Source organism: Felis catus, chromosome B4 (assembly GCF_018350175.1).
Source record: "Felis catus isolate Fca126 chromosome B4, F.catus_Fca126_mat1.0, whole genome shotgun sequence".
NCBI classification, from domain to species: Eukaryota; Metazoa; Chordata; class Mammalia; order Carnivora; family Felidae; genus Felis; species Felis catus.
This window is the reverse complement of record NC_058374.1, coordinates 80,654,162-80,679,485: the sequence shown is the minus strand read 5'-3', so window position 1 is coordinate 80,679,485 and position 25,324 is coordinate 80,654,162. Positions and strand designations below refer to the sequence as shown.

The 25,324-nt window shown below is 40.9% G+C and overlaps 2 protein-coding genes across 8 annotated transcripts in view; one reads left to right on the top strand and one right to left on the bottom strand.

Annotated features, from left to right (window-relative positions):
- The window catches only part of NCKAP1L (NCK associated protein 1 like), a 58,755-nt gene that overhangs the window by 25,423 nt on the left and 8,008 nt on the right, over nt 1-25,324 (bottom strand). For 2 of the 5 annotated variants that reach the window (XM_045061901.1, XM_045061902.1), the window contains 10 exons: nt 12,837-12,947; nt 12,014-12,106; nt 6,400-6,456; nt 5,770-5,912; nt 4,739-4,829; nt 4,511-4,648; nt 3,650-3,698; nt 3,395-3,551; nt 635-691; nt 281-377 (listed from right to left, as the gene is read on the bottom strand). In XM_045061901.1, coding sequence (XP_044917836.1) covers nt 281-377; nt 635-691; nt 3,395-3,551; nt 3,650-3,698; nt 4,511-4,648; nt 4,739-4,829; nt 5,770-5,912; nt 6,400-6,456; nt 12,014-12,106; nt 12,837-12,947 — 993 coding nt within the window. Of the gene's footprint in view, nt 1-280; nt 378-634; nt 692-3,394; nt 3,552-3,649; nt 3,699-4,510; nt 4,649-4,738; nt 4,830-5,769; nt 5,913-6,399; nt 6,457-12,013; nt 12,107-12,836; nt 12,948-14,056; nt 14,601-25,324 lie in introns of those variants that run through there. The other 3 variants (XM_003988802.6, XM_023257118.2, XM_045061903.1) reach the window with 3 other exon arrangements.
- On the top strand, nt 17,885-24,539 carry GTSF2 (gametocyte specific factor 2). Of its 3 annotated transcripts, XM_011283979.4 has the most exons (8): nt 17,905-18,067; nt 19,045-19,134; nt 19,629-19,741; nt 20,443-20,563; nt 20,735-20,836; nt 22,005-22,071; nt 23,536-23,606; nt 24,366-24,539. In XM_011283979.4, the coding sequence occupies exons 3-8, from the start codon at nt 19,649-19,651 to the stop codon at nt 24,377-24,379; spliced, it is 468 nt and encodes a 155-aa protein (XP_011282281.2). In that variant the 5' UTR covers nt 17,905-18,067; nt 19,045-19,134; nt 19,629-19,648; the 3' UTR covers nt 24,380-24,539. The 3 variants fall into 3 exon arrangements, 2 of the variants coding, with proteins under 2 accessions (XP_044917843.1, XP_011282281.2); XM_045061908.1 differs by lacking the exon at nt 20,735-20,836 and having other exon boundaries at nt 17,885-18,067; XR_002159801.3 differs by lacking the exon at nt 19,045-19,134 and having other exon boundaries at nt 17,903-18,067.

Below are 25,324 nucleotides of genomic sequence, written 5' to 3'. Positions count from 1 at the left end.
AAAAAGCAAGCTCTATCTTCAATTAGATCACACTCAAATAGAGGATAAGACCAGTACACAAATAGCTATAATGCATCATATACTACCCCCTGATGGTACCCAATAAAGAGATCCAAAAAGTTTTGGTGTGCTCCAGGAGGATTCAAGGGAATCAGTGTATACATATATAAACAGATCACGAACGACTCAGAAATGCAAAAACTAATGAATGCCAAGTCACTCCCCCACAGAGTCTTTCATCATTGGTCATCATTCCCCTGCCAGCGTTTCATTTTCTTGCCTTGGGACCCAGCAGTCCTGGCTCATCTGTTAACACAGTCTCCAGCTCCTTCACTGCCATCCGCAGAAACTGGCGCCGTTGACAGTGAAATTGGCCGCTAAGGAAAGAAAGTAGAAACGAGAGAATAGTGCCTCTCCCATCCTTAAAAATCCTCCTAAGGCATTTAGGAAGGGGTATCAGATAGGAGGAACATTCAGTGCTGCCATTAGACTTGGTAAGAAAACACAAGAATCTATGGGGAAGCAGCAAGTTCTTGGGTTGAAGCAATTAAGCTGTGGGCGGTTTAGGTGAGAACAAAGGTCAAGAGAGATTCCTATTCCATCCCCTCTTGGAGAGCCCATTCCCCACCTTTACCTGTTTGCAATTACATGCTCCTTGCTTTCCTTTATGTCTGCCACTCTCTTGCCATACCTGAAAATTGACACAAGCACAGCAGGGTTGGCCACACCACCAATTAGAGACCTTGTCCCACCTTCCCAGTCCTGAGAGATTCCAAATGACAGCCTATGTATGGGAAGCATGGGCACCCCTCACTTTCAGGATCTTTCCAAACCCAACTTTTCTCCCTGGCCTACTAATAAGAGACTCATACAGCTTAGAGATTATCCAGTTCTCCTCACTATTTTCGGATGAAGAAAATAATATCCTGGGAAGAGGAACGACTTGCCCAAGGTTACATAGGGTTGTAATGGCAAAACTGGGTCTGGACTTCTTGTCATGTGCTCCTGCCTTGACACCATCAGGCCAAGTACTCTTCCGGGTTTGGGGGAGACAAAAGAGGCAGTGCATAAATATGACAGGGGCCCTGCTCTTAAGTAGGAGTAGTTACTCCAGCTCTACCTTGGATCCCATTCTCACCCTTCTCCTCTTAGAATTTTTCTTTATCAGTTACCTCTGTCACTTGGTCTCTCCCTCTCCACCAGTTTATTCTCTACTCCCAACACATAAGTTCAAAGCCTCCCTTATCCTGAAAGACTTTCACTTGACCTTGACAATCTGCTGAACTTTCCTGTCCTCCCACACCACCAAACTCCTCCAAAGACACACCTAAACTCTTGACTTCCTCACCTTTCACTGACCCTTGAATCCCACAAAGCTTTTGACACTTAAAAAACTGTTCTCTCTAAAGTCAATGTGAACTGTTGAATCACCAAATGGCCTTTTCGTTGATCTTCACTTGTCTGTAATATTTGACTCTCCTGACCATCTCCTTTTTCTACTAGTGATCCAGGCTCAAAAATCCCACATTACTTTAGGCTCTGTGTGTTCCCTGTGTCCCTTATATCTGTCTTCTCTTGTCCTGCATCACTGTTGCCACTGCATTAGTCAAACTTCATAACCTTTCTTTTCCCTTTTCCAAACCACTCCCTTACTGAACCTGGCACAGAATGAAAGAAATTTAGACTTGGAAAGTATCTTAATTAAATCAGGATTCAACTCCACAGCATTCCTGGTAGATAATTTTTTCACCTCTACATAGTATGATGGAAAGCGACAGGATTAGAGTCAAATAATCTGGAATTACTTCCTATTTCCAATGAGTGGCATTGAGATTTAACTCCATTTTCTCATCTATAAAAAATATATTAATACTTACACATGAGTATAAGTACCATGAAGATCAAATTAGATCATTTATACCAAAAACCTCCCTCAACTATAAACCTTACATCTTAGTTGTTGTTCTTAGTGATGGGGAACTGAACACTCTTCAAACATGCCTTCCATTCCTTAAAAGCAATAATCATTTGGGGCACCTGGGTGGCTCAGTCGGTTAAGCGTCTCACTTCGGCTCAGGTCATGATCTTGCGGTTTGCGAGTTCGAGCCCCGCATCGGGCTCTGTGCTGACAGCTCAGAGCCTGGAGCCTGCTTTGGATTCTGTGTCTCCCTCTCTCTGCTCCTCCCCCACTCATTCTCTCTCTCTCTCTCTCTCTCTCTCTCTCTCAGAAATAAAGAAACTTCAAAAAAAAAAAGCAATAATTAGGAAGTTTTATAGGTATACAGATATGGATGTAGATATAGACCCAAATCCACCCCTTGTAACTTCTAATTATTAATCTTAGACTTACTCTCTCTTAATTCTGACAGTGATTCTTTTTATGGTAATATCCAGTTGTTGAGAGTATGAGGAATAAGTATTCTCATAGACTGCAGATAATACAGCTGTTTGGAGGGCAATTTGGTAGTAGCTATTAAAATTTGGTATATGCATACCCTTTACCCCAGCAATTCCACTTCTGAGAATCTACCTTAGAGAAATGTTTGTGAAAATATGCGTCTAAGAATGTTCATTATAGCATTGTTTGTAATGATTTTTTTTTAAAAAAGGAAACACTCTCAACTATGTTTCTGTTAAAAAACAAAGAAAGGAAAGTGGAAATGGTTCAAATGTCCATCACAGGGGATTGGGTAAATAACTTATGTTACAACCACATAATAGAATACTATGCAACTGTTAAAAAGAATAAGATTAAGTCACTATAGACGGACATGAAAAATATCCGAAATATAGTAAGTGAAAAAAAGCAAACTGCAGAACATAATGTAGCGGCGGGTCCATTGCTCTATAAAAATTGCTTATGTAAGGCTGAAAACACATTCACACCTTTACGTGTTATAGACACACAAGCATCTGGAGGACATACGCCAAACTATTCCGGGAGATGAGACTGTAGTCAACGTCCACTTTCTATTTTGTACATTTCTGGATATTAGTGCGCAATAATAAAAAAGTAATAAAGATATGTGACCCCTTCCTCAATCCAACGCCTCCTTCTCTTTATAGTTCTCTCTCGATTCTTCCCTTCACAGTCAAACTTCTTAAAAGAATTACTTATTAAATTCCTTATCTCCCATTTGCTTCTAAACCCACAACCCGGTTTTCCACCTTACCACTCAACTGAAGTTGTGCACAGGAAGGGCACTAAGACCACCTTTATAGCCACATCCAATGAACATTTTCCAGTCCTCATTTTCTTTGACTTCTCAATGTCATCTAATGTAAATAACCGATCTTCCCTCCTGAGAATGTTTTCTTCCCTTCACTTCTGTCTTCCCTCTTCCCCAAAACCCTAAAAATCTCAAAATAAGATTAATTGGCTCTCATGTCTCACCCTTTCCAACTGCTAAATAAGTCCTCGGTGACCTTGTGCACCTGTAGCACATCCTCCCGGATTAGGGTGATGTACAGGGAGCCCTGCAGACACAACTTCCACAGCTTCTGGCACTGGTTGTTGGAGTTGAGGCACCCATTACAAAGAAGAAACCCAACTGCAGGTGGATAAAAGAGTGCAGATGAAGACTTTTAGAATTTTCTATCCACGTAACACGCTGCGACATCTACTCCCACCTGATCCCATAAAACTTACTGATAATCCAGCGCTCCATCACTTCCACAGATAGGTACTCACAGGCCATCTGTGAGAAGAGAGGCAGAGATGGTCAAGCAGTTATTGAACCTGGTCTTCCCCTAAAGACTAAGGCAGTCGAGACCAGGGCAGTCAAACTAGAATTTAAGTATCAAAACCAACTTTTATTTTACCAGACTGACTCAGGACACTTTGATAAACCAGTAGCTGGGGAAACTGCCAATCATGGAGGTGAGGCAGTGGAAGTGAAATGAGCAAAAATGAATACACTTGAGAAAAGGAAATGAAGCTTGGGCTGGAAGTTGGGACAACGAAACATGTAATATAATATCTCTTCAACAGCTTAGAAAAGCAATACTCAAAATGTTCTCATGATCGCTTCCTCCTTTGGATTTTTTTGCCACCTCAAGTACAAATCACTCATTTAGCGTTTCTCATTCATCTTGCACCATCTCTTGTATTTTTATGACTACGTGGCATATGTTCCCTCCAAGAGTTTAAGTTCTTGAAGCACGGATGTTGGGCCCATATTAATTGAATAAAAATATTTGTTCATTAACTGATGCCTATGTTTAATTTCCTGCTGGGCTGAATAGGTGTCTAATGACTCACTTTCATCTGTCCATTCATTCTATGGTTATTCATTAAATTCTTCCTATGGGCAGCCACACGCTAATCCTGGTCCAAACAAAAGCTCGAATCCAAACATGATTTTTTAGCTATAAGAGGTTATCAACTTAGATGCATATCCTAGAAGAGGGCTAAAGCACTCTTAGGGATGATATTTCTTGAAAGAAGCACTCTCTACAGAGATGGCCTTGGCAAAGAGAATGTCATCACTGACCAGAGAAGGGAACGTACTGTGTCTGAATTGGCAGGGTTAATCATGGCTGGGGGGCTGCTGATGAGACTCAGAAGCTGGGCACTGCGCCACTGCTCAGCCCCCTGGGTCCTCCGGACGAAGAGGAAGTGCAAAGAGAGGAGAGCTTCACTCACAGCCTGTGGGAATAAACAAATGAATCCTTAATGTCAATGACGAGGACGATATACTTCCACCAGAGGAATTCTCCACTCTCTCAGGAAACTTGCCTTCGTGTGAGGCCCAAACTCCTCTGTCAACTTCTTCAGAGGGTGATCATACTCCAACACCATCTGCCCCAGACGGGCAAAACTGGGGTCACTGGAAAAAGCATAGGAAAGAAGAGTTACAGGTCTCCCTTGACCATGATGTAAACTCTCATGTTTGCAGATGGGATAAAGCTGTGTGCATAGGCTGGCATCCCCCTCCACCTTCAAAGATATAGAAACTAAACTGTGAGTTACATATATAGATAACCCATTCCAGACCCAAGTGTATCAAGCTATTAGATAGAACTACATAGTTTGGGGCAGGTCCATGAAAGTTTCTGCCATGTAAGTACCCAAAATAGTACTGAACACATGATAGGTACTCTATAAATTCACATTAATTAGTTGCAATTCGAGTAACATGCCTAGGTCCAAATCTGTATACAACCCAAAAAGATACAACTAAATTCAAAGCCAATGGGTAACGCACGTGCCTAGGTATTCCTGGAGACACATGGGAATACACATCATACATAGAACAATGTGTCACAGCCTACTGATTCTTCTCGTCTTCATTTTTTCAGCCCTTAAATACTTTTATTTGCACTAATGGAGGGGCACAGAATTTCAGATGATCCAAAATCCATTTATATTTGGCTTCAAATGTACTATCATACATTACTTACCTCTAATGGCTTTACCTTGCTAATATTATTCCTACCAATACTAAAAAAAGAAAACTTTATCTTCCTTTCACAATAACCTGAAAAGCACAGTGGAAGCCAGCCCAGGATTAAAAAATGATCAGAGACAATGCAAATTGGATAATCCACTAGAAGATACTCAAGAGTTAACGATATGTAAAAGAGCTGTGCACTTGTTGATATATGCCATTATAAGGATTTAAAAAAAAATTTTTTTTTTGGCCTGGATCATCATGTAGATTGTAAGTCCTCAAACAAGAAAACATGGATTCTATTTCCTTTGTGTCCACCTTGTACCTCATACCACCATGTATGAGATTCTTCATCTCCTAAATCCCTTTAACTCACCTATGCCCATGCAGCATCTCATGGGCACAGTTGTACATGCCAATGAGTACCCGTCGGTCTTCAATCCGTGACAGAAGTAAAATAACTGAGGTGTAAGTCACGATCAAGTCCAGGTAGCTCCGGGTGAAGTCAAAGTTGAGATTCTGCAAGGAAAATACATAGGAACCCAAGAACAGCAAGGCCAATTAATCCCTATTTCACCCACCATTCCAGACAGTACTAAATAGACTCCGAAAGGGTCTGTTTAGAAGGAGGAACTGGTAGGATGGAAAATTCAGAAGGAGAAAATCGGAACCACAGTCAGGGGTTAAAAATGAGCTCAAGACACAAAAAGGCCAGGAAATTTGGTAACATCTGGAGGTTAGAAGAGGTGGAATAAGAACATTTTGGTGTCATTGTTATATTAAATAAATCATACTGCTGATCTGCTTCACATGTAAATATCCTTTAACTTCAGCACTTTATACAAAAGAACTATAGTCACGGAGTGAATAATACAGTATATTATATTAAACATATTGTAATATATTATCATCCTGAAGGAATAGCTATTCTTCCAGTCCCTTCCCAACCCACACTGTTCCAACCAAGACCTTTTCTAGGGTAGAAGAGAATGACGAAGAATCTTACAATATCAAAATGGCACTGGCAGGCATCAATGGTGTTGAGAAGCTCATATACATGATCCTGGGGGTAGAATTGGAAATGAGAATGAATAAAGAATAAAGAGAAGGTGACATGTACTACTAGAATTTGAAGGGAAGGTTCTCTCCCTTAGAGGTCCTAGAGAGCCACTGAGTTACATAAGGGAAGCTGAATAGAAGGAGTTTCTCCTCAGGAAGCCATCAGTGGGCCCCTATTAAGCTTACCCTACCAAATGCCCAAGTTTCCACAGACACAAGTCACTACTATATTACACATTCTCTCCCTAATTTTATCATCCCAGTGCCCCCTTCCTCCACACACACACACACAAAAAGGTTACAAAATGCAGATCATCTGATAGGCTGTTTCTAAGATACCAGAAATTAGACCCATTTTTTATTGACAAATCCCAAAAGTTTTTCTTGTAATCCATCTCCTGTTTTCAGAAATTAGTCATTAACAAATGAGACTATGACCCAACCTTCTATGTTTCTATTTACTGACCACTTACTATGTGCTAAGTACTTACTAGGTAATTTGCATATCCTTCATTTAACCCTCATTCCAGTGTGATAGGGATTCGTTTTCTTTTCATACATAATTTTACCTAAATAAATATGCAGTTTTATTGTGGACACTTCCCTCCCCCCACATCGGCACCACCCTCCATCCTGCCCCAACTCCCAGGTAAACCAGTTTAACAACCCAGTATGGCCTTTCTTAATTTTCTCCCTATTTATATAGTCTTATTCAGATGGGGGGGGGGGGAGGAGAAAACTAGAGAGAGAGAGGTTTCTTCATCATCATTTGTGTTATAAAATTGAGATAATGTTATATTCTTCTTGCCATTTTGTTTTTCTCATCCAACCTTACCTGCTTAAAGTCCTCCAAGTCATCTGGTAGAACACTAATGTACTTCTTTTTAATGGCCACATAATAGCCCATGGTATGGTCAATTCATTCAGCCTTTTTTCCCACTGATGGACATTTTCTTTGTTCCCAGTCCCTGGCCTCTCCTTTGTTCCCTATTCCTAACATATTGGCACTTTCATTTCTACAAAGTGGAACTGCTAGATCAAAGAATATATATATTTTTACTTTAAAAATGTGTTGCCAAGGACTTGAGCAGATACTTGATAATAACAAATATACACATGGCCGATAAGCAAATGAAAAGATGTTCAACGGTATTGGTCATCAGAGAAATGCAAATTAAAACAACACTGTATACCCATGAAAAGGCTAAAATTTAAGTCAGTTAATAGTAAGTGCTGATGAGAATGTGGAGCAACTGGAACACTAATATATGACTGATGGGAGGAGAAAAGGGAACAACGACTTTGGAAAAAAAGTTTGGCAGTTTCTTACAAAATTAAACATACACATACCATTTGATTTAACAATTCAATTTCTAAATTATTTTCCCAAGTGAAATGAAAAATATGTTGCCACAATGACTTGTACTCAAATGTTTATAGCATCGTGGGCATAATGGCCACCAATATGCGTAATGGACACAACCCAATGGCCATCAACAGGTAAATAGATAAATTGTATCCATACAATGGATCAGTACTCCACAAAAATAGGAAATGAATCACAGTTACATGAAACAACAGAGAGACATCTCAAAAACATTATACTGAGTGAAAGAAGCCAGATACAAAAGAATGCATGCTGTATAAATTCTAATTATATGAACCTGTGGAAAAGAGAAGAAAAGAAAATTCTAATCTAGAAAGCAGATCAGTGGTTGCCTGGGGCCAGGAGTTGAGGAGATAGTGATTGAACTGGGAAAAAAAAGGCTCAGGAAACATTTGGAGTGATGGAAATTTTCTATACTCTCACTGTGGTGGTTTTTACATAGGTGCATATATGTGTCAAACTTATTAAAACAGGAAAAAATGTTTCCACGTTATCTTCCCCAAAAGACCTAATCTAAATTAACACACGGGGGATTGGGGCGCCTGGGTGGCTCAGCCAGTTGAGCATCTAACTCTTGATTTCAGTTCAGGTCGTGATCCCAGGGTTGTGGGATCATCAAGCCCCATGTTCGGCTCCGTGCAGAGTGTGGAGCCTACTTAAGATTCTCTCTCTCTCTCTCTCTCTCTCTCTCTCTCTCTCTCTCTCTCTCCCCCTCTCCTCCATGCATGCACACTCTCCCTCTCTCCCCCTCCCTCCCTCTCTCTCTCAAATAAATGAATAAATAAATAAATAAACACACAAAATTTAAAAATAAATTAATACATGGGGAAACCAAGGCTAAGAGCAGTTAAGATACATGCCCACGATCACAAACTAGTAAGGGATAGTATCAGAATTAGAACACAGAGCTCATGATTTTCCCTGTAAATGACATGACTTCTAAATCTCTGTCTACTCCTATGTTGCCTCATTTGCTAGGAGGGCCTTTCTACCACACATTCCTGAAACTCAATTCCCAAAGATTATAGATGAGATTTACTATCGGCCACTCACACAATGTCACTACATAAGTCTTATCTTCTAAAGGTAAGAATCAACAGAGAATGGAATTAGCATTTGTTGGCCTATAACCTTACTATATGCTAAATACTGAGCTAGATGTTTTCCCTGCATCATCTCATTTAATTCTCACAAATACCCCACATAGATCTTATTTCCCCATTTTATAGATAAAGAAACTGGAATCCAAAGAGTGTCCTGTCTAAATTTATACATCTGGCAAATGGTAAAGCTGAGATTTGAAACCAGGTCTGTCTGACTCAGAGCCTACCTACTTTACAATGCACAACATCTCAGTGTCTCTATTATTCCTCTTACCCTAAATGAGCGATACCATACACCCTGGGCTCAGAACTTTACCAATGCAGCAACCAGAAGGTGTCCTAAAATCCCCTTTGGACCCAAAGGTTTCCTAGTTTATATGCATCCAGCATTCTTTCCACCACCTCCACCAGTGCCTGCCTACCTTCTTCCTAACCACTACCCTCAATTCCAAGAGTAATAACTTCTGACCTGACCCTCCTTCAGACTTTACAGTTTTCCATGTCCCCACTTCATTGTGTGATGAAAGGCCTGGATTAGCCCCCTCGGGCAGATTCGGGGCACCCAAAGCAGGGTTCCATACTCCTGTTTCATCTGAAGAAATCCTATGGTACCATCACAAACTTGGATTGCTCAGATGGCTAAAATCTGGGTTATTTCTTGAATACATAAATAACACATGCTCATTGCAGAAAAATTATAAAATACAAACAAGCATAATTTTAATTCATTTTTAAAATCACTCAAAATCCCACCAATCAGAAGTTCAAATTTTCTTTATATGCGTGTTTCCCCATATAAATATACATATTAGAGACATCTTATGTCTTACTGTAGTATAATTTGCTTTGACATTAAAGAATATATGAAAAACATTTTTCCATGCTGATTATCATAAATATTATCATCTTTCACAGCTGCATAATATTCATTTGTAGACATATACTCTGAACTTTTAACCGAACCTCTATGTATCGGATACATAATTATCAATTTGTCACTATCTTAAATAAGGCAAAAGAGTACATTATTTTTTTAAGAGTACATACTCTTACATATCTCTGTACTTCTGATTGTTTCCTTAAGAAAAACGTCTAGAAATAAAATTACTACATTAAAAAGCATGTGTTTTAGGGATGCCTGGGGGCTTAGTCCCTTAAGCCACGGACTCTTCTCGGCTCAGGTCAATGATCTCATGGTTGGTGAGTTTGAGCGACACGTCAGGTTCTATCCTGACAGAGCAGGGCCTGCTTGGGATTCTGCCTCTCCCTCTCTCTATGCCTCCCCGGCTCATTCTCTCTCTCTCTCTCTCTCTCTCTCTCTCTCTCTCTCTCTCTCTCTCTCTCAAAATAAACTTATTTAAAAAAAAAAATGTGTGTTTTTAAGACTTTTGAAACACATCATCAATTTGCCCTTCAAAAACATCATACCAAATAATTTTTACAGTTTGTTTACATTTACAAAAATAGTACCTGCTCATTATTTAAAACACAAAGAAAATATCATCTATGTAGTATTGCTACCAAAACTACAATCAGAGAGTTAACAAATCAGACAAATCCAAATTGAGGGATATTCTGAAAAATAACTAGTCTGGACTCCAAAAAATCAGTGTCATCAAAGACATAAGGAAAAAAAAAAAAAAAACGGTTGGGAACTATTCTAAAGACTACAGGGGCACCTGGGTGGCTCAGTCAGTTAGGCGGCCAACTTCAGCTCAGGTCATGATCTCGCAGTCCGTGAGTTCGAGCCCCGCATCGGGCTCTGTGCTGACAGCTCAGAGCCTGGAGCCTGTTCCAGGTTCTGTGTCTCCCTCTCTCTGACCCTCCCCCATTCATGCTCTGTCTCTCTCTGTCTCAAAAATAAATAAAACGTTAAAAAAAAAAATTAAAAAAAAAAAAGACTACAGAGACATGATAGCTAAATCCAATGTGTTATACGTGAGACAACTAGTAGAATGTGAACACGGACTGTATGTTAAAACTAATAATATTGCAGTAATGTTACATTTCCTGAGTGCGATAATTATATTAGGGTTATGTAAGAAAATATTCTTGTATGTATGCTAAAGTATTTAGGAAGGGAAATGGCACGACATCTGCAACTAACTCAAATGGTTCAGGAAAACAATAAAGATTACCAAACATGGTAAAATACTAACAATTAGGAAATCTAAGAGAAGAATAGAATCATATTCATTGTAATATTCTTGAAATTTTTCAGATTTGTAATAAAATATTGGGGAATGGTACTTAAAATACTTGAATACTTAATAATGCTTAAATATATACACTGTAATAAATTAAAGCTAATCATAGTCTACTCCCAAAGGTATTTATTCCTAACAGTTAAATGTATAATGTTCCAAATCTGCCCAAATACATACTAACACTATATATATATATACAAGCCTATGTATCCTTTTATTTATTTATTTTTATTTTTTTAATGTTTATTTATTTTCGAGAGAGAGAGAGAGAGAGCACAAGCAGGGAGGGGCAGAGAGAGGGGGAGACACAGAGTCCGAAGCAGGCTCCAGTCTCTGAGCCGTAAGCACAGAGCCCAATGCAGGGCTTGAACTCACAAACCATGAGACCATGCCCTGAGCTGAATCAGACGTTTAACCAACAGAGCCACCCAGGTGCCCCATAAATGAAATGTAATTATATCATACACTATAACTTGTTTTTCTTTAACCAAGATATCCTTCCACATCGTACATATCCCTTACTTTTTTTTTCTTTTTTTTTTTTTTACGTTTATTTATTTTTGAGACAGAGAGAGACAGAGCATGAATGGGAGAGGGTCAGAGAGAGAGGGAGACACAGAATCCGAAACAGGCTCCAGGCTCTGAGCTGTCAGCACAGAGCCCGATGCGGGGCTCGAACTCACGGACTGCAAGATCATGACCTGAGCCGAAGTCGGTCGCCCAACCGACTGAGCCACCCAGGAACCCCAATCCCTTACTTTTTCAAGAAACAATATTAAGAAACATAAATGAACATCTACTAAAGAAGGAACAGCCTCAGAAGGATAATGCCTATACTGGGGTCCTAGGCTAGAGAGAGCTCACCCGAAATTCCATGACATCCACAAATGACTGGTAGTAGTTGATGAGGAATCTAATTATTTCAGATTTTTCTCGATGTACTGGTCCTAAATGTTGCTGAGGGAAACACAAAGCAAAAATTTTAAAACACAAATAACACAATTGTTCAAGGTAATCCAAGAAGAATAGGAGTCATGCCTAAAACATTCTTGAAAAGACTTGAAATACACTGACAGGCAAAGTTGGAAAATCTCCAATGCTCTGAAGGTCTTAAACAGAGGAGAGTCTCTAGGTAAGATGATGCGTATAATCTTGACTAGATACAGAGTGCTAAATGAGAGGAAACTTCAAGGTCTCTTTCAGTCAAAGAGGCTTGCCATTTATATTAAAGTCAAAAGAAGCAGAATGAGAAGATGCTATACGTATAATGGTAAGAAATCTAGGACTAATATTTAATGGAGGAGAACTAAGGAACATTCCACGAGATGCCTGATTCTCAGATAATCAGCAAGGAAACAGAGGGGGAAACAGGAACAACGGTAAAATAAATGTACCTTGCTGGGTTGATCAAGCTGTCTTCCTCTATAAGAACAAAGTGTTCTCATGAATCTTGCAATGGAGAAAGGGGCAATGCTTTGCTCTAGCTTACCCTGAGAGAATCCCATCTTATCTCAGAACTCTCAAGATTACAAGAGCCTGAAGCCCTGTGGTTGAGCCCAGGAAAACTAAAAGGAGGCTACTCTATCCCCTGCCAAGTTCAAAGAAAGGCAGTTAAAAGAGGAGAGTTCAAGCCATCCAAGCACAGAATTATTTCAGAGAAAAGAGAGGAGAGGGATCATGTTCTCACCGTGCTGCTTCGGACATCAATGTTGGGAAATTTCTTGTTGATATACTTGAGAGAAGGTTCCATGGACTTTTCCAGTAAAAAAGGTGGCTTGGATTTGGGGTCTGAGCAAGTCTGCACCAATAAAGCACACTCTGTTTCAACCCTTTCTCCTGTCCCTCCAAACATACCCCTCCCTGCAGCATTCATTCTCACACAGTCTCATGGAAAGGGAATCTGAGAATTCATTATGAAAGCATTATGAAAGTCTACTGTTAAGTGGACGAGGAACAAGCTCCAAGACATGAAGCCAACTATCAGTAGAGCTGAACAACCTGGGTATCTTGTCTCACGGAGAAGAATTCAGCGAATTCAGCGTCTGCTGGGGCCCCAGCGCAAAGAGGAAGCTCTCTCCCCACCCCTCAGCTGAAGCCGGAAGGAGTGAGAAAAGCAGCTGCTCCTGAATTAGACTTCGTGGGCAAGTGTGTCACAATTATGTCCGTATCTAAGTATCTCACCCAGAGGGCATTTGTAGGAGTCATGGGGTCAGACAAACCATGTTCCTGGTGATTTGTTTTATTACAAAATGCATAAAAGTTCCCTCTCCCTATTTTCTCTTCCAGAAACTCCCCACTCCCGCCCCTGTCTTTATCTCTTTACTTCCCTAGGCCCAGCTCCTTGCCCCCCACCCCCCCCCCCACCCCACAGCCCCTCCTAGTCTCACTCTTGTCACCAGCCTCTCTCAACTCAACAGATCCTATCCTAAGCATACACACACAACCAGAGCATGAACTCTCAGACTCTAAGTATCTCAGAAGGCACCTACCCATATTTTATTGAAATATCTATTTTTTTCCTTTGAGGTAAGTACTTCCATGGAAAAGTTTTTGCCAGAGACCCAACTTTGGATGTCTTCAGAGTATGGGAGATCAACAATAAACAATGAGACCCAGAATTCTCGATCCCAGACCTTATTCAAGTGACTCAGAACAAAATTATTTCCTACCTCCATATGCCCAGCAGAAAGCAGACACTCTCATTGGGGCGAGAATCATATCGAGAAGGGGAAAGCCCTTAAAAAGAGCCTGCCGTTCTGCCTTCCTACACTGGCTGGCCTATGTAATCCGAGTGACTGAAGGCCAGTGGGAAAGAAGAGGAGTCTAGCCCCTGGAACTGCCAGCCACGGGGTCCCCTGCCCTACTGTTGCTGGAATAATTAGTACTGGCCCAGTTGTTCATGCTTACCTTCTTGATGTTATACATTCGGATGAGAACCCCCTGACCTCGATCATTCAGAATAGTGAGCTTCTCGGCTAATTTATGCTGGTAGGCAGAGGTCAAAGACATGATGGCCACCGAAAGAGGGGAGTATCCGGACAGCAATGCCGAATCTCCCCAAACACTTTCAGCTTGGGTGGTGACACCCCCTGGGCGGAGGGACCCAGCCTGGTTGGTGCGCTGGTCTTCCTGTAGCCTCTACAATTGGCTCATGGGGGAAAGCAGTCATTACAGCTCACAGGCCTTCAGAATCTTCTTGTGCTTCCTCTTGCACACTCAGCAGGAGACACTTCCTCTTTCTAGCTGTGTAGCATTTTTGGTAAGACTGTGAAGTTGGTGGCGGCAGGGGAGAGGGACAGGCTTTCAAGGCTCCTCACAGTCTAGCACCAACCTTTTTGGCCTTACCCCTTCACTAGAGTCCTATAAAAAGCTCTGCACCAGACAAACAAGTATCGACTACCCCACTCCCATCCACCTTTATGCTTTTTCTCTTTTATATATCCCCATCAAGAACACCTCTGTTAGGGGCGCCTGGGTGCCTCAGTCAGTTAAGTGTCCAACTTCGGCACAGGTCATGATCTCATGGTTTGTGAGTTCGAGCCCCACATCAGGCTCTGTGCTGATAGCTTGGAGCCTGGAGCCTGCTTCAGATTCTGTGTCTCCCTCTCTCTCTGCCTCTCCCCTGCTCATGCTCTGTCTCTCTCTGTCTCTCAAAAATAAATAAATGTTTAAAAAAATTAAAAAAAAAAAAAGGAACACCTATGTTATTCTCAGCTGAACCTTAGGCCTATCCATCTTTTAGGGCCCAGATTAAATCCCAAATCCTCCACATTATCCCTTCCAGTTTCAAATACTATACAGAACACCATATTCTTCACTATATTTTTAAGTATATGACTTATCTCCCCCAACCACATCATAAGCCCCTTAATGACAGGAATTGTATCTAATACTTCTTCATATCTTTCACAATACTTTAATACAGTGATTCTTAAAATGTAGTCATATCAGCATCATCTAGAAACTTGTTAGAATGCATATTCCCAGGACCCACTCCAGACCTACTGAATCCAAAACTCTGGGGTAGAGTCCAGCACTCAGTGTTTCAATAAGCCTTCCAAGTAATTCCAATGTACTCTCAAGTTTGAGAACCACTGCTCTTGCACAAGAGTTCATTTATTTTTTTTAAGTTTATTTATTTATTTTGAGAGAGAGAACAGTCACACAAGTGGGGAAGGCACAGAGAGACAGTGCGAGAGAGAATCCAAAGCAGGCTCCACATTGTCAGAGCAGAGCCCGATGTGGGGCTTGAACTCACAAACTGTGAGATCATGACCTGAGCTGAAATGAAGAATTGGATGCTTAACCTACCAAGCCACCCAGGCCCCCATCTAGTACAATAGCTCTTAAAGGTGCTTAAGAAACTGAGATCAATCCCTATCCTCTGAGATTCAGGATTGGTAACTCTGTAGTGAGGCCTAGAAATCTGCATTTCTAAGTACCATGGGAGGATTTGGTGCAAATATTCTATCAAATACATGTTGAGAAACACTGATCTAGAACACCACCTCTTGGACTCAACCACTTAGTAAAGATGCTGACTTGTTTGTTGAATTAAGACTAAATTGGGAAATAGGCCACATGAAGAACCATATTAACTGAGATTAACAAGGGAAAAGTAATTAATAGACTTTAAATCTTAGAAGGCTGAATAAATTTTAGCACTAAAAAATTCTTGCCATTCTAACCAGGCCTTAGCTCCCTAATTCAAGAAAACCAACTCACTTTCATGTTTCTTTCAAGGAGAAAAGCAGAAAGTCCTCAGAAAAATTCTACATTAAACAGAGTTGTCTTCATATCTACTTCCTTTCCAATACCTTTTCTCCACTTTTCTTTTAAAAAAAAATTTTTAACGTTTATTTATTTGAGAGAGAGGGAGAGAGAGACAGAACGCGAGTGGGGGTGGGACAGAGAGAGAGGGAGACACAGAATCTGAAGCAGGCTCCAGGCTCCCAAGTGGTCATCAGCACAGAGCCTGATGCGGGGCTCGAACTCATGAACTGCAAGATCATGACCTGAGCTAAAGTCGGACCCTTAACCGACAGAGCCACCTAGGCACCCCCTTCCACTTTTCAATCATTCTCATTTGCCATATCCAGGGCTCTTACATTATTCCAATAAATCCTGGGATGGAGGGATAGGAGAGCTGATTGGCATTATTATATACAGATCTTAATATGTTTGTTCTCAAGATAATGTCTCTTTTAAAGAAACAAGATGACAGTGCTTAACACACAAAATTTCAAACATCCCTAAGGGAAACTTTATACTCCTGGAAAACAGAATCTGCCTTCCAGTTTATTTACTAGATAGAATCCCTAGAAAGCTAGGGGCCTGGAATGAGGTGTTATTGGCCCTGAAGATTTGAATTACCCGCTATTCTCAAAGAAACCCAGGTTCTACTAAAGACATTGGTGAGATTTCTACTGGTCTTTCACCTTGATGGGGGAGATTAAGAGCAGTTGCTGAGGCACCAACAGGTAGGAAGCACAGCTGCCATATAGCCGCAGCCTTTTTTACAGGTTAGTATAGTTTCATTGGATCTTTTTCACTTGCATTTGTTATCCTCCTGAAAATTTTGTTGAAGACTCTCCATACCAAGCCAATCTTTTCTCCTGTTCCCAAATACATACTCCCCAACCCAGCAGGGACCAGCCTAGTAGTCTACTGTGAATGTGCCACATTCACTTCTGCCTTTCTCATGATGTGTGCTTTCCCTCTTGCTGACCCAAATCCTACTCAATCTTCTGGATCTGGCTCAAAGAGTCCTAAGTCCGGCCCTTGCTGAACTCCTGCGGTATTTGGTGACTACCACATATTTTACATCTAAATTAGGTCCCATCTTTGACTGCCTGTTTCATATTCTACTGCCACCCCAGCTGAACTGTAAGATTGCTGGAGACTGGAAAACACTTATTTGCTTGTATTTAGTATATGTGAAAACCCTACATTTCAGCATAGGACAGATTTTGGGCTTGAATGTAGTTGAGTCCAATGGACAAAGCCTTATGATTTAGAGGCAAGGAGCCCAGGTTATGGAGCGATAAAGCTTGAGTCCACATCCCAACTCTATCATTTAGCAGCTCTGATCCAGTTTCCCTGCCTGCAAAATGGAGATATTGATAACAGTTCCTACCGAAAGGAACTGTATTAAGGTCCTACACGCGAAGTGATGACCTAGTTATATACTAGGGACCCGGTACTTTAAGTGCTTTGTACATATTACCTCAAATAATACTAATGTTATTCAAACATGTGCTAGCTTTGTAACTTCAGGATCTCTCTCACTCACGGAGTTGGTTTCCTAATCTATAAAACCGTGGTGACTCCTCATATACCTGTAGAAGTGGTTACATGATATGGTGTTTGTAAACATTCAGCTCAAGGCCTGGTACGCTGGATTAAGAATGCCAAAAAGAAAGTAAAATTTGGGTGTTTTTAGTATGTGATGAGCTTATGTCACTTTCTGTGAAATTCTACTTGGCATCGCATAAAGAAAAAGGCCAGATTTAAAGATGAGACTAATTGTTCCAACTGGTAGACTTTAGAGAAACTTCACTGGAAAGACCATGCAGCAGTTCCTCCTGGAAACTGGAAGAACCCTTCTGAGGGTGGTTCAATTACCCCGGGCAGGGCCTAGTAACCCCGGCTACAAGTCAGAATCCCCTGTGGAACTCTTTTAAAGCCACAGTTAGCCAGACCTCATGTGTGAAGATTCTGATCTGCTAGTTCTGGAAGATCTGTCACTTTAAAACTACTCAGTGATTTTCATGCACAACCAAGATTGAAAAACAGTCATTCAAGACTTAACTATGACATCAAAAACTTCTAAACCTCTTGAGAAACCATAGACCATATGGTGGGAGAAGAGGAATTGAGTAGCTTGAACAGAAAGTTGATTTACATCACTTGACAAAGGTACTTTGCTCTCCCTCACCCCAAACTTCTGCGAAATTTGCCTTGTTCTGACTTGTAGGATTGTTTCCCTCTTCAGATTCAGACACACTTCCCTTCAGATTCTTGAGAGACACTGCTTCAAGAATAACGTAAGAGGTCTCAAAGGCCTCTAGACTCAGTTTAATTGTCAAAGTAGCTTCGAGGCTACAACACTCTCGCCAAGTCTAATACGTATTAAATCAAATGGCCTCCATTATAGTCTTGGCCTCCCAACATGGGATATTCAGCTATCGATAATTAGACGAATGGTCCAAGCTTACCAATTCTTGCTGCCACTTTTGAAGCACTCTTTGTTAAGACCAGCCTTATCAGTCCGATCAAACTTTATACTTTTCTAGGCTGCTGGATAAAATAAGGGTTTGGGGTTATCTGAAGACTACATTTTAGTATTAAAGCTCTTCTTCTATTATCTTTAAGAATCTAAAGATAACTGTATGATACTGGATTATACTGCAGGTGTTATTTTCCAGAAAGCCAATTCACTTTATAAGTGTTCGTGGCTCTAATATTATCATTAACATGCAGTGTAAGCTTGAAAGAGCCACCCTGGCTTGCGTTCCTGAAAGGCACCTGAGTGTAAATCCCTGGACTTAATCATCTAAATGCTCTCAGGAAAATCTGACATTTAACAGTCTAGCTCTGTGCCCTTTGTCTATGCCCTAGGCATGATCCAAAGCAGAATTGAAATGGGCTATTCTAGGCACTTTTCTATCCTTCCTTCTTATGCCACTCTGCCTTGATCCTCCTCCCCCCCCCCCCATCTCAATCAGACTATGCTGTCCCTGCTTTGCAGAAATCTCAGCTGTAGCTGTTGCCTGGAAACTTGGGAGTCCTTGAAGTGAATGTCTCCTAGGATAGCTAAAGACAGCTAGCCATAAGGGAAAGTAGGCCTCCTATTGGCAGTCAAATGTGGCAGATTTGAGATGGTATATTCTTAGTTCTTTCTAGGAGTCTTCATATGCTGATACGTACAACTTTAAAGATTTCAGACTGGCATTCGCAGATGAAGTAGCCTGAACTTGAACATGGTACTGTTCATTCTTCTATTCCCCTCTCCCCAAAAGGGCTATGCTGATCTGACAAGTAGCATCTTTGTCTAGCAAAGGGCTTAATTTAGATAGATTTGGCAAAGAGAAGGAAGGGAGCAATGCTGAACTGTAAAGGAACCAGCTGCCCCGGCCTTGCTTTCCTGAACACTCAAGCTGATGGTGCTGAATTTCATCTTACCCCAGTACTGTGAGCTTTCCAAAGAGCCTTGTCTGTTTAATACTCTATTTGGGGGCACAGAATTCTATTCAAAAGAACCCATAAGACTAAAATATATGTACAAATGTTAATTTTTAGTTTTCCAAGGCATGTAAGCCATGAAGTTCTCCTATTAGCTGACTAGGCTATTGCTTTAGACATGCAAAACTTTCATAGGGAGATACCCATATCTTTGCCTCTTTTTTTGAGAACAGAAAGTAGGCCTATGTCAAAACTACTTGATCTTAAATGTCAATATTTTCTTTGTCAACCCAAGGTTCCTACTATTTAGGCCTCATGGAGCCAGAAGTCCTAGAAGTATGTCCTTATGACCCAAACCACAGGATGCCAGCCAGCAGGTTACGGTACCACCTGGCATCATGTGGAAAGGTACATTTTCCTGGTTAATACAAAATGTTGGGATACCTGGGTGGCTCAGTCAGTTAAGCATCCCACTCTTGGTTTCAGCTCGGGTCATGATCTCAGTTTGTGAGTTCCAGTCCTGCATCAGGCTCTGTGCTGATGGTGTGGAGCCTGCTTGGGATTCTCTCTCTCCTTCTCTCCCTCTCTCAATCTCTCTCTCTCTCTCTCTCTCTCTCTAATAAATAAATAAACTTTTTAAAAAATGTTAAATCACTGGTGGAAGAAATATAAGCTCAATATAAAAATGAGCTCAATATAAGCTCAATATAAAAGGGGCGCCTGGGTGGCGCAGTCGGTTAAGCGTCCGACTTCAGCCAGGTCACGATCTCACGGTCCGTGAGTTCGAGCCCCGCGTCAGGCTCTGGGCTGATGGCTCGGAGCCTGGAGCCTGTTTCCGATTCTGTGTCTCCCTCTCTCTCTGCCCCTCCCCCGTTCATGCTCTGTCTCTCTCTGTCCCAAAAATAAATAAAAACGCTGAAAAAAAATTAAAAAAAAAAAAAAAGTTAAAAGATTAAAAAAAAAAAAAAATGAACAAGCTTCTGACCATACATAGCACTTAGCAGTTCTTAATGTTGGAAATGGTTTGTCTTCAGCATTTCCTGAAAGGAATGGAGGGTAGAATACAGGCAAAACCTAATAGCCATTTCACAAGAGCCTTTTTCTTTTAGAAAAATCTGAAGATAGCTAAAAAGATGGCTAATTGCAAATATAATGCTTGCCATGTGGTCCCAGTCAAAAGGCTCAAGGAACATGAGGCTAACTGTGTCAACAGAACTGCTGTAGATGATGGTAAGTCTTTTTTTTGGGGGGGGGGGGGGAGGATAGATGAGTGGCATCAAGTTCTATTGCCCCTTGCCCTTCATATTTCATAACTAGGGAAGTCTTAGCCCACTAAGAGGAATGAAAAACAAAAGGAAGTTTCTATTCTGCTTCTACAACTTCTGATCTGCTTTATTTCAGAGCCATTTAATCTTCCAAAGGTTATTTCTCCGAGTTTGGAGCCAAATGAAAAACTTTCTAATACTGCCAATCAGATTCTAGACCCTGATGTCTGGAACATAGGTGAGCAAGGGTGAAACAGTGAACACAGCCATAAGTGAAGGCTTGGACTCTAAGTCCTTCATAGCTGATAAGTACTGTAGTCCTGGATAAATTAAGTCTTAATACTCCTCCCACAAAATCCTTCAACACAGTCAAATAAATCTGGGAATTTCATCTGCATCTGGAGAAGCAACCCAGCAAAAAGGGATCTAATTAAAACCAAAAATCATTTATAACAGCTTAAAGAATCTTACCTTACCAATATCTGGTCACTTTCCATAGAAAAAAGTATTGGTATAAATTGAAACTTGTAGTCTAAAAGGTTTGGATTTATCCCATCTCAAGTGATATCCTTTCTCTAAAATGTAGCATACCATAAAGAATTCACTAGTTTTTCAGTCAGTCTAGGTTCAACTATATGCTGTGGCCATAAGGAAAGTTACTTCTCAACCACATCTCCCTCACCTATAAAGGTATAACACCTACCTTATAAGATAAGTATTAAATAAAGATGTATGTGTGTATTAGAATAATGCAAGTTCCTTTAACAGATAAAGTTCAAGTTGTGTTGATATCCTGGTTTAACACAACAGAAGTTTCCTTGTGTAACCCAATGCAAGCATTCAGTGGGGACGGTGGATTGAGACCACAGGCTCTTTTCATCTGTGACTGTCACCTTCCACGCTTGGCTTCCCAAACTGCCACAAAAAGACAGTGGAGGTGCAGGTGCCTCTTAAGCAGCTTGACCCAGAAGAAAATACTTCCACTCACATTCCATTGGCAAAAACTAATCATATGGCCACACCTAAGGTAAAACTGGTGGGAACGTTGTCCCTGGCGGCACAGGCAATTTCCAGCAACAACTATGGAAGAGAGATTCAAATCTCTGCTGCCAACTAGCTTTCTCTGCAACAATCTAAAAATGCTTAGTACTGGGGCACCTGGGTGGCTCAGTCGGTGGGGTGTCTGACTCTTCAGGTCATGGTCTCACAGTTCGTGGGTTCGAGCCCTGCATCGGGCTCCATGCTGATGGGGCAGGGCCTGCTTGGGACTCTCTCTCTCTCTCTCTCTCTGCTCCTTCAGCATGCGTTTCTCTCTCTCATAAAATAAATAAACTTTGAAAAACTAAAAATTAAAAAAAAATGCTTAGTACTTGTATCACATCTCCATCCTCTCTCCTCCTTTCTAGATAACACATATCATTCTCCTTTATTTGTTCTTAAGACATTTGCTCCAAAAATGCTGGTTTGTGAAAGGTAAGATAAATCATCTTACAGAAGTCATTGGAATAGTAGGGTGCCTGGTAGCTCACTCAGCTGAGCGTGTAGATTTTGGCTCAGTAATGATCCCAGGGTCATGGGATTAAGCCTCACATTAGGCTCTGTGCTGAGCATGGAACCTAAGATTCTCCCTCTCTTTCTCTCTCTCTCCCTTTGCCTCTCTCCCTCGCTTGCATACTCTCTCTAAAAAAAATTTTTAAAGTTATTGGAACAGAGAGAAAAATACTTTTAAGTTCAATTCTTAAAGCTAGATGGCCACTACGTCATAGACCTGGCAGATGCCTAAACTTCAATTATAAATGTTTAAAAACCTATACTCATGGGCTCTGAGTACGTCCATTCCCTCCCTAAGGCTCCACTTAGGACTTTAATCCATTAAGAACTTGATTACACAGGTTCTCAATTCTATCTTAGATTTTCAAAAATAAAAAAAACAATTCCTAAAATTGTAAAGGGAAAATAATTATTATACTACACATGAACCAACCTAACAAGGATCCCCAACCTAACAAGCTTGAAGGGCACATCTAAGAGTTAGAGAAGCCAGGGCACTTGGGTGGCTCAGTAGGTTAAGCAACTGACTCTTGGTTTCGGCTCAGGTCATGATCTCTTGGGTAGTGAGTTTGAGTCCCACACTGGGCTCCGTGCTGACAGTGCAGAGCCTGCTTAGGATTCTCTCTCTCTCCTTCTCTTTCTGTCCCTCCCCTGCTCTCTCTCGCTCTCTCTCTTAAAATAAAATAAGTAAACTAAAAAACAAGAGTTAGAGGGGCACCTGAGTGGCTCAGTTGGTTAAGTGTCTCACTTCAGCTCAGGTCATGATCTCATGGTTCATGGGTTCAGGCCCCGTATCAGGCTCTGTGCTGACAGCTCAGAGCCTGGAGCCTGCTTCAGATTCTGTGTCTCCCTCTCTCTCTGCCCCTCCCCTACTCGAATGTACTCTGTCTCTGTCTCTCAAAAATAAATAAGACATTAAAAAAATTTAAAAAATAGAGAGAGAAGCCATCAATGGAATTACCCACCACATGTACAGGGGTATGGGAAGTACAAAGGGACTGTGTAAACAGAAGCTTGCACGAAGTCAATAATTCCTACTCTGACAATAATATCAACCATTTGTGATAAAGTAATTTTAATCTCTGGGGCACCTGGGTGGCTCAGTCAGTTAAGCATCTGACTTGTGACGTTGGCTCAGGTCATGATCTCACAGTTTGTGAGATGGAGTCCCACACCAGGCTCTGTGCTGACAGCTCAGAGCCTGCTTGGGATTCTTTCTCTCCCTCTGCCCCTCCCCCACTCATGCACACTCTCCCTTTCTCTTTCCCAAAATAAATAAATAAACCTTTTTTATAAAGTGATTTTAATCCCCTAGAACTGGTTATCTAAACTAAATCTTCAGTGCTGGTCTCCAACTAATTTTCCTTTTTTGGTTATCTTCTACAGTGACTCAAGAGACATAAAAAAAGAGACTATGGATGAAAAACACCCTAACAACTATAAGTCCTGGAGAAAAGGTAGAGTAACTTTTTTAAACTAGTGGGTCCCTGGGTGGCTCAGTCAATTAAGTGTCTGACTCTTGATTTATGCTCAGGTCATGACCTTGGGGTCATGAAGTCAAACCCCAAGTCGGACTCTGCACTGGGTGTGGAGCCTGTTTAAGATTCTCCCATTCAGGGCACCTGGGTGGTTCAGTGGGTAGAGCATCTGACTTTGGCTCAGGTCATGATCTCACGGTTTGTGAGTTCGTGCCCCGCAATGGGCTCTGTGCTGACAGCTCAGAGCCTGGAGCCTGCTTTGGATTCTGTGTCTCCCTCTCTCTCTGCCCCTCCCCCACTCACACTCTGTCTCTCTCTCCTTCAAAAATAAATAAACATTTAAAAAACAAAAAAGATTCTCACTTTCCTTTACCCTCTGACCCTGCCCCTCTCACACTTAGGTTTGCACTTGCACTCTCTCAAAAAAAAAACTATCAATATCATAGTTCTATGATATTAACATAGTTTTAACTAATCACTAATGTTGTATTCTAAATCTTCAAAGTTTCTTAGACAAACTTTTATTCTTTAAAAAAATAAACCATATTTTCTATTCTAAGTCCTTCTCCACACCAAATAGTAGAATGCAAGGAAAGTCCCAATGGCTTTAAGTCAGAGTATGGAGAAAGAGCTGTCTAAAACTCTATTTGAAATGCAACTAACACATATCGAGCTTAGGTCTTCTATAAAAACACTATAAAAAATGACACTACTTTAATGTTCTCTTTCTACCCATAGGTCAGAAAAACTGATGGAGAAGCTGTGGATTAAAGAGCCAGCAGACAGAAAATGTATTGTTCTTTTTCAAACTTTGGGGAAATCTTAACTGTCAAGTTTTTGATAACAACTCCAGTCATTGTTGGCATCTTAGTATGTTTTTATTTATTTAAATAAAGAATATCCTTCCTGGGACCGGCTTCATTTGGTTTTTTAGTCTTCCTTGTTTTCATATCCTCATTTGTCAACCAAAAGGCTAGAGGGCTTTTTTGCCTATTTCCCTTATTAGTGGAGGAAATACAGTAACCTTAATCATATCCTTTTTTGTTTTTCTTTTTTTACCATTTATTCAGTTTTAAGAGAGAGAGAGACAGAGCGTGAGCAGGGTAGGGGCAGAGAGAGAGACACAGAATCTGAAGCAGGCTCCAGACTCCAAGCTGTCAGCACACAGCCAGACGTGGGGCTTGAACTCACAAACCATGAGATCATGACCTGAGCTGAAGTCGGACGCTTAACCGACTGAGCCACCCAGGCGCCCCCTTAATCAGATTCTTTATCCTCCGATTATTTTTCTCCTACTCCAAGTCATGTACTACATGACCATCAGATCAACCTTCTTCAATTAATTTTGTACAAACCTTCCATGTTTAAAAGATACAGTTTTGGGGAATGAAAACTGGTGCAGCCACTCTGGAAAACAATATGGAGGTTCCTCAAAAAATTAAAAATAGAACTACCCTACAACCCAGCAATTGCACTACTAGGTACTTATCCAAGGGATACAGGGGTGCTATTTCTAAGGGACACATGCACCCCCATGTTTACAGCAGCACTATCAATAATAGCCAAAGTATGGAAGAGCCCAAATGTTCATCGATACATGAATGGATAAAGAAGATGTGGTATGTATGTGTGCGTGTGCATATATATATATATATATATATGCACACGCACACACACACACAATGGAGTATTACTGG

What these genes read in the sequence shown, in the direction of transcription:
- GTSF2 (XM_011283979.4), top strand. Translation starts at nt 19,649, where the DNA reads ATGGAGCCAGAAGTCCTAGAAGTATGTCCTTATGACCCAAACCACAGG. An exon ending in ACCTGGCATCATGTGGAAAG is followed by an intron (nt 19,742 to 20,442) that starts GTACATTTTCCT and finishes TTTTTCTTTTAG; the next exon opens with AAAAATCTGAAGATAGCTAA. An exon ending in CCCTGATGTCTGGAACATAG is followed by an intron (nt 20,837 to 22,004) that starts GTGAGCAAGGGT and finishes CCTCCTTTCTAG; the next exon opens with ATAACACATATCATTCTCCT.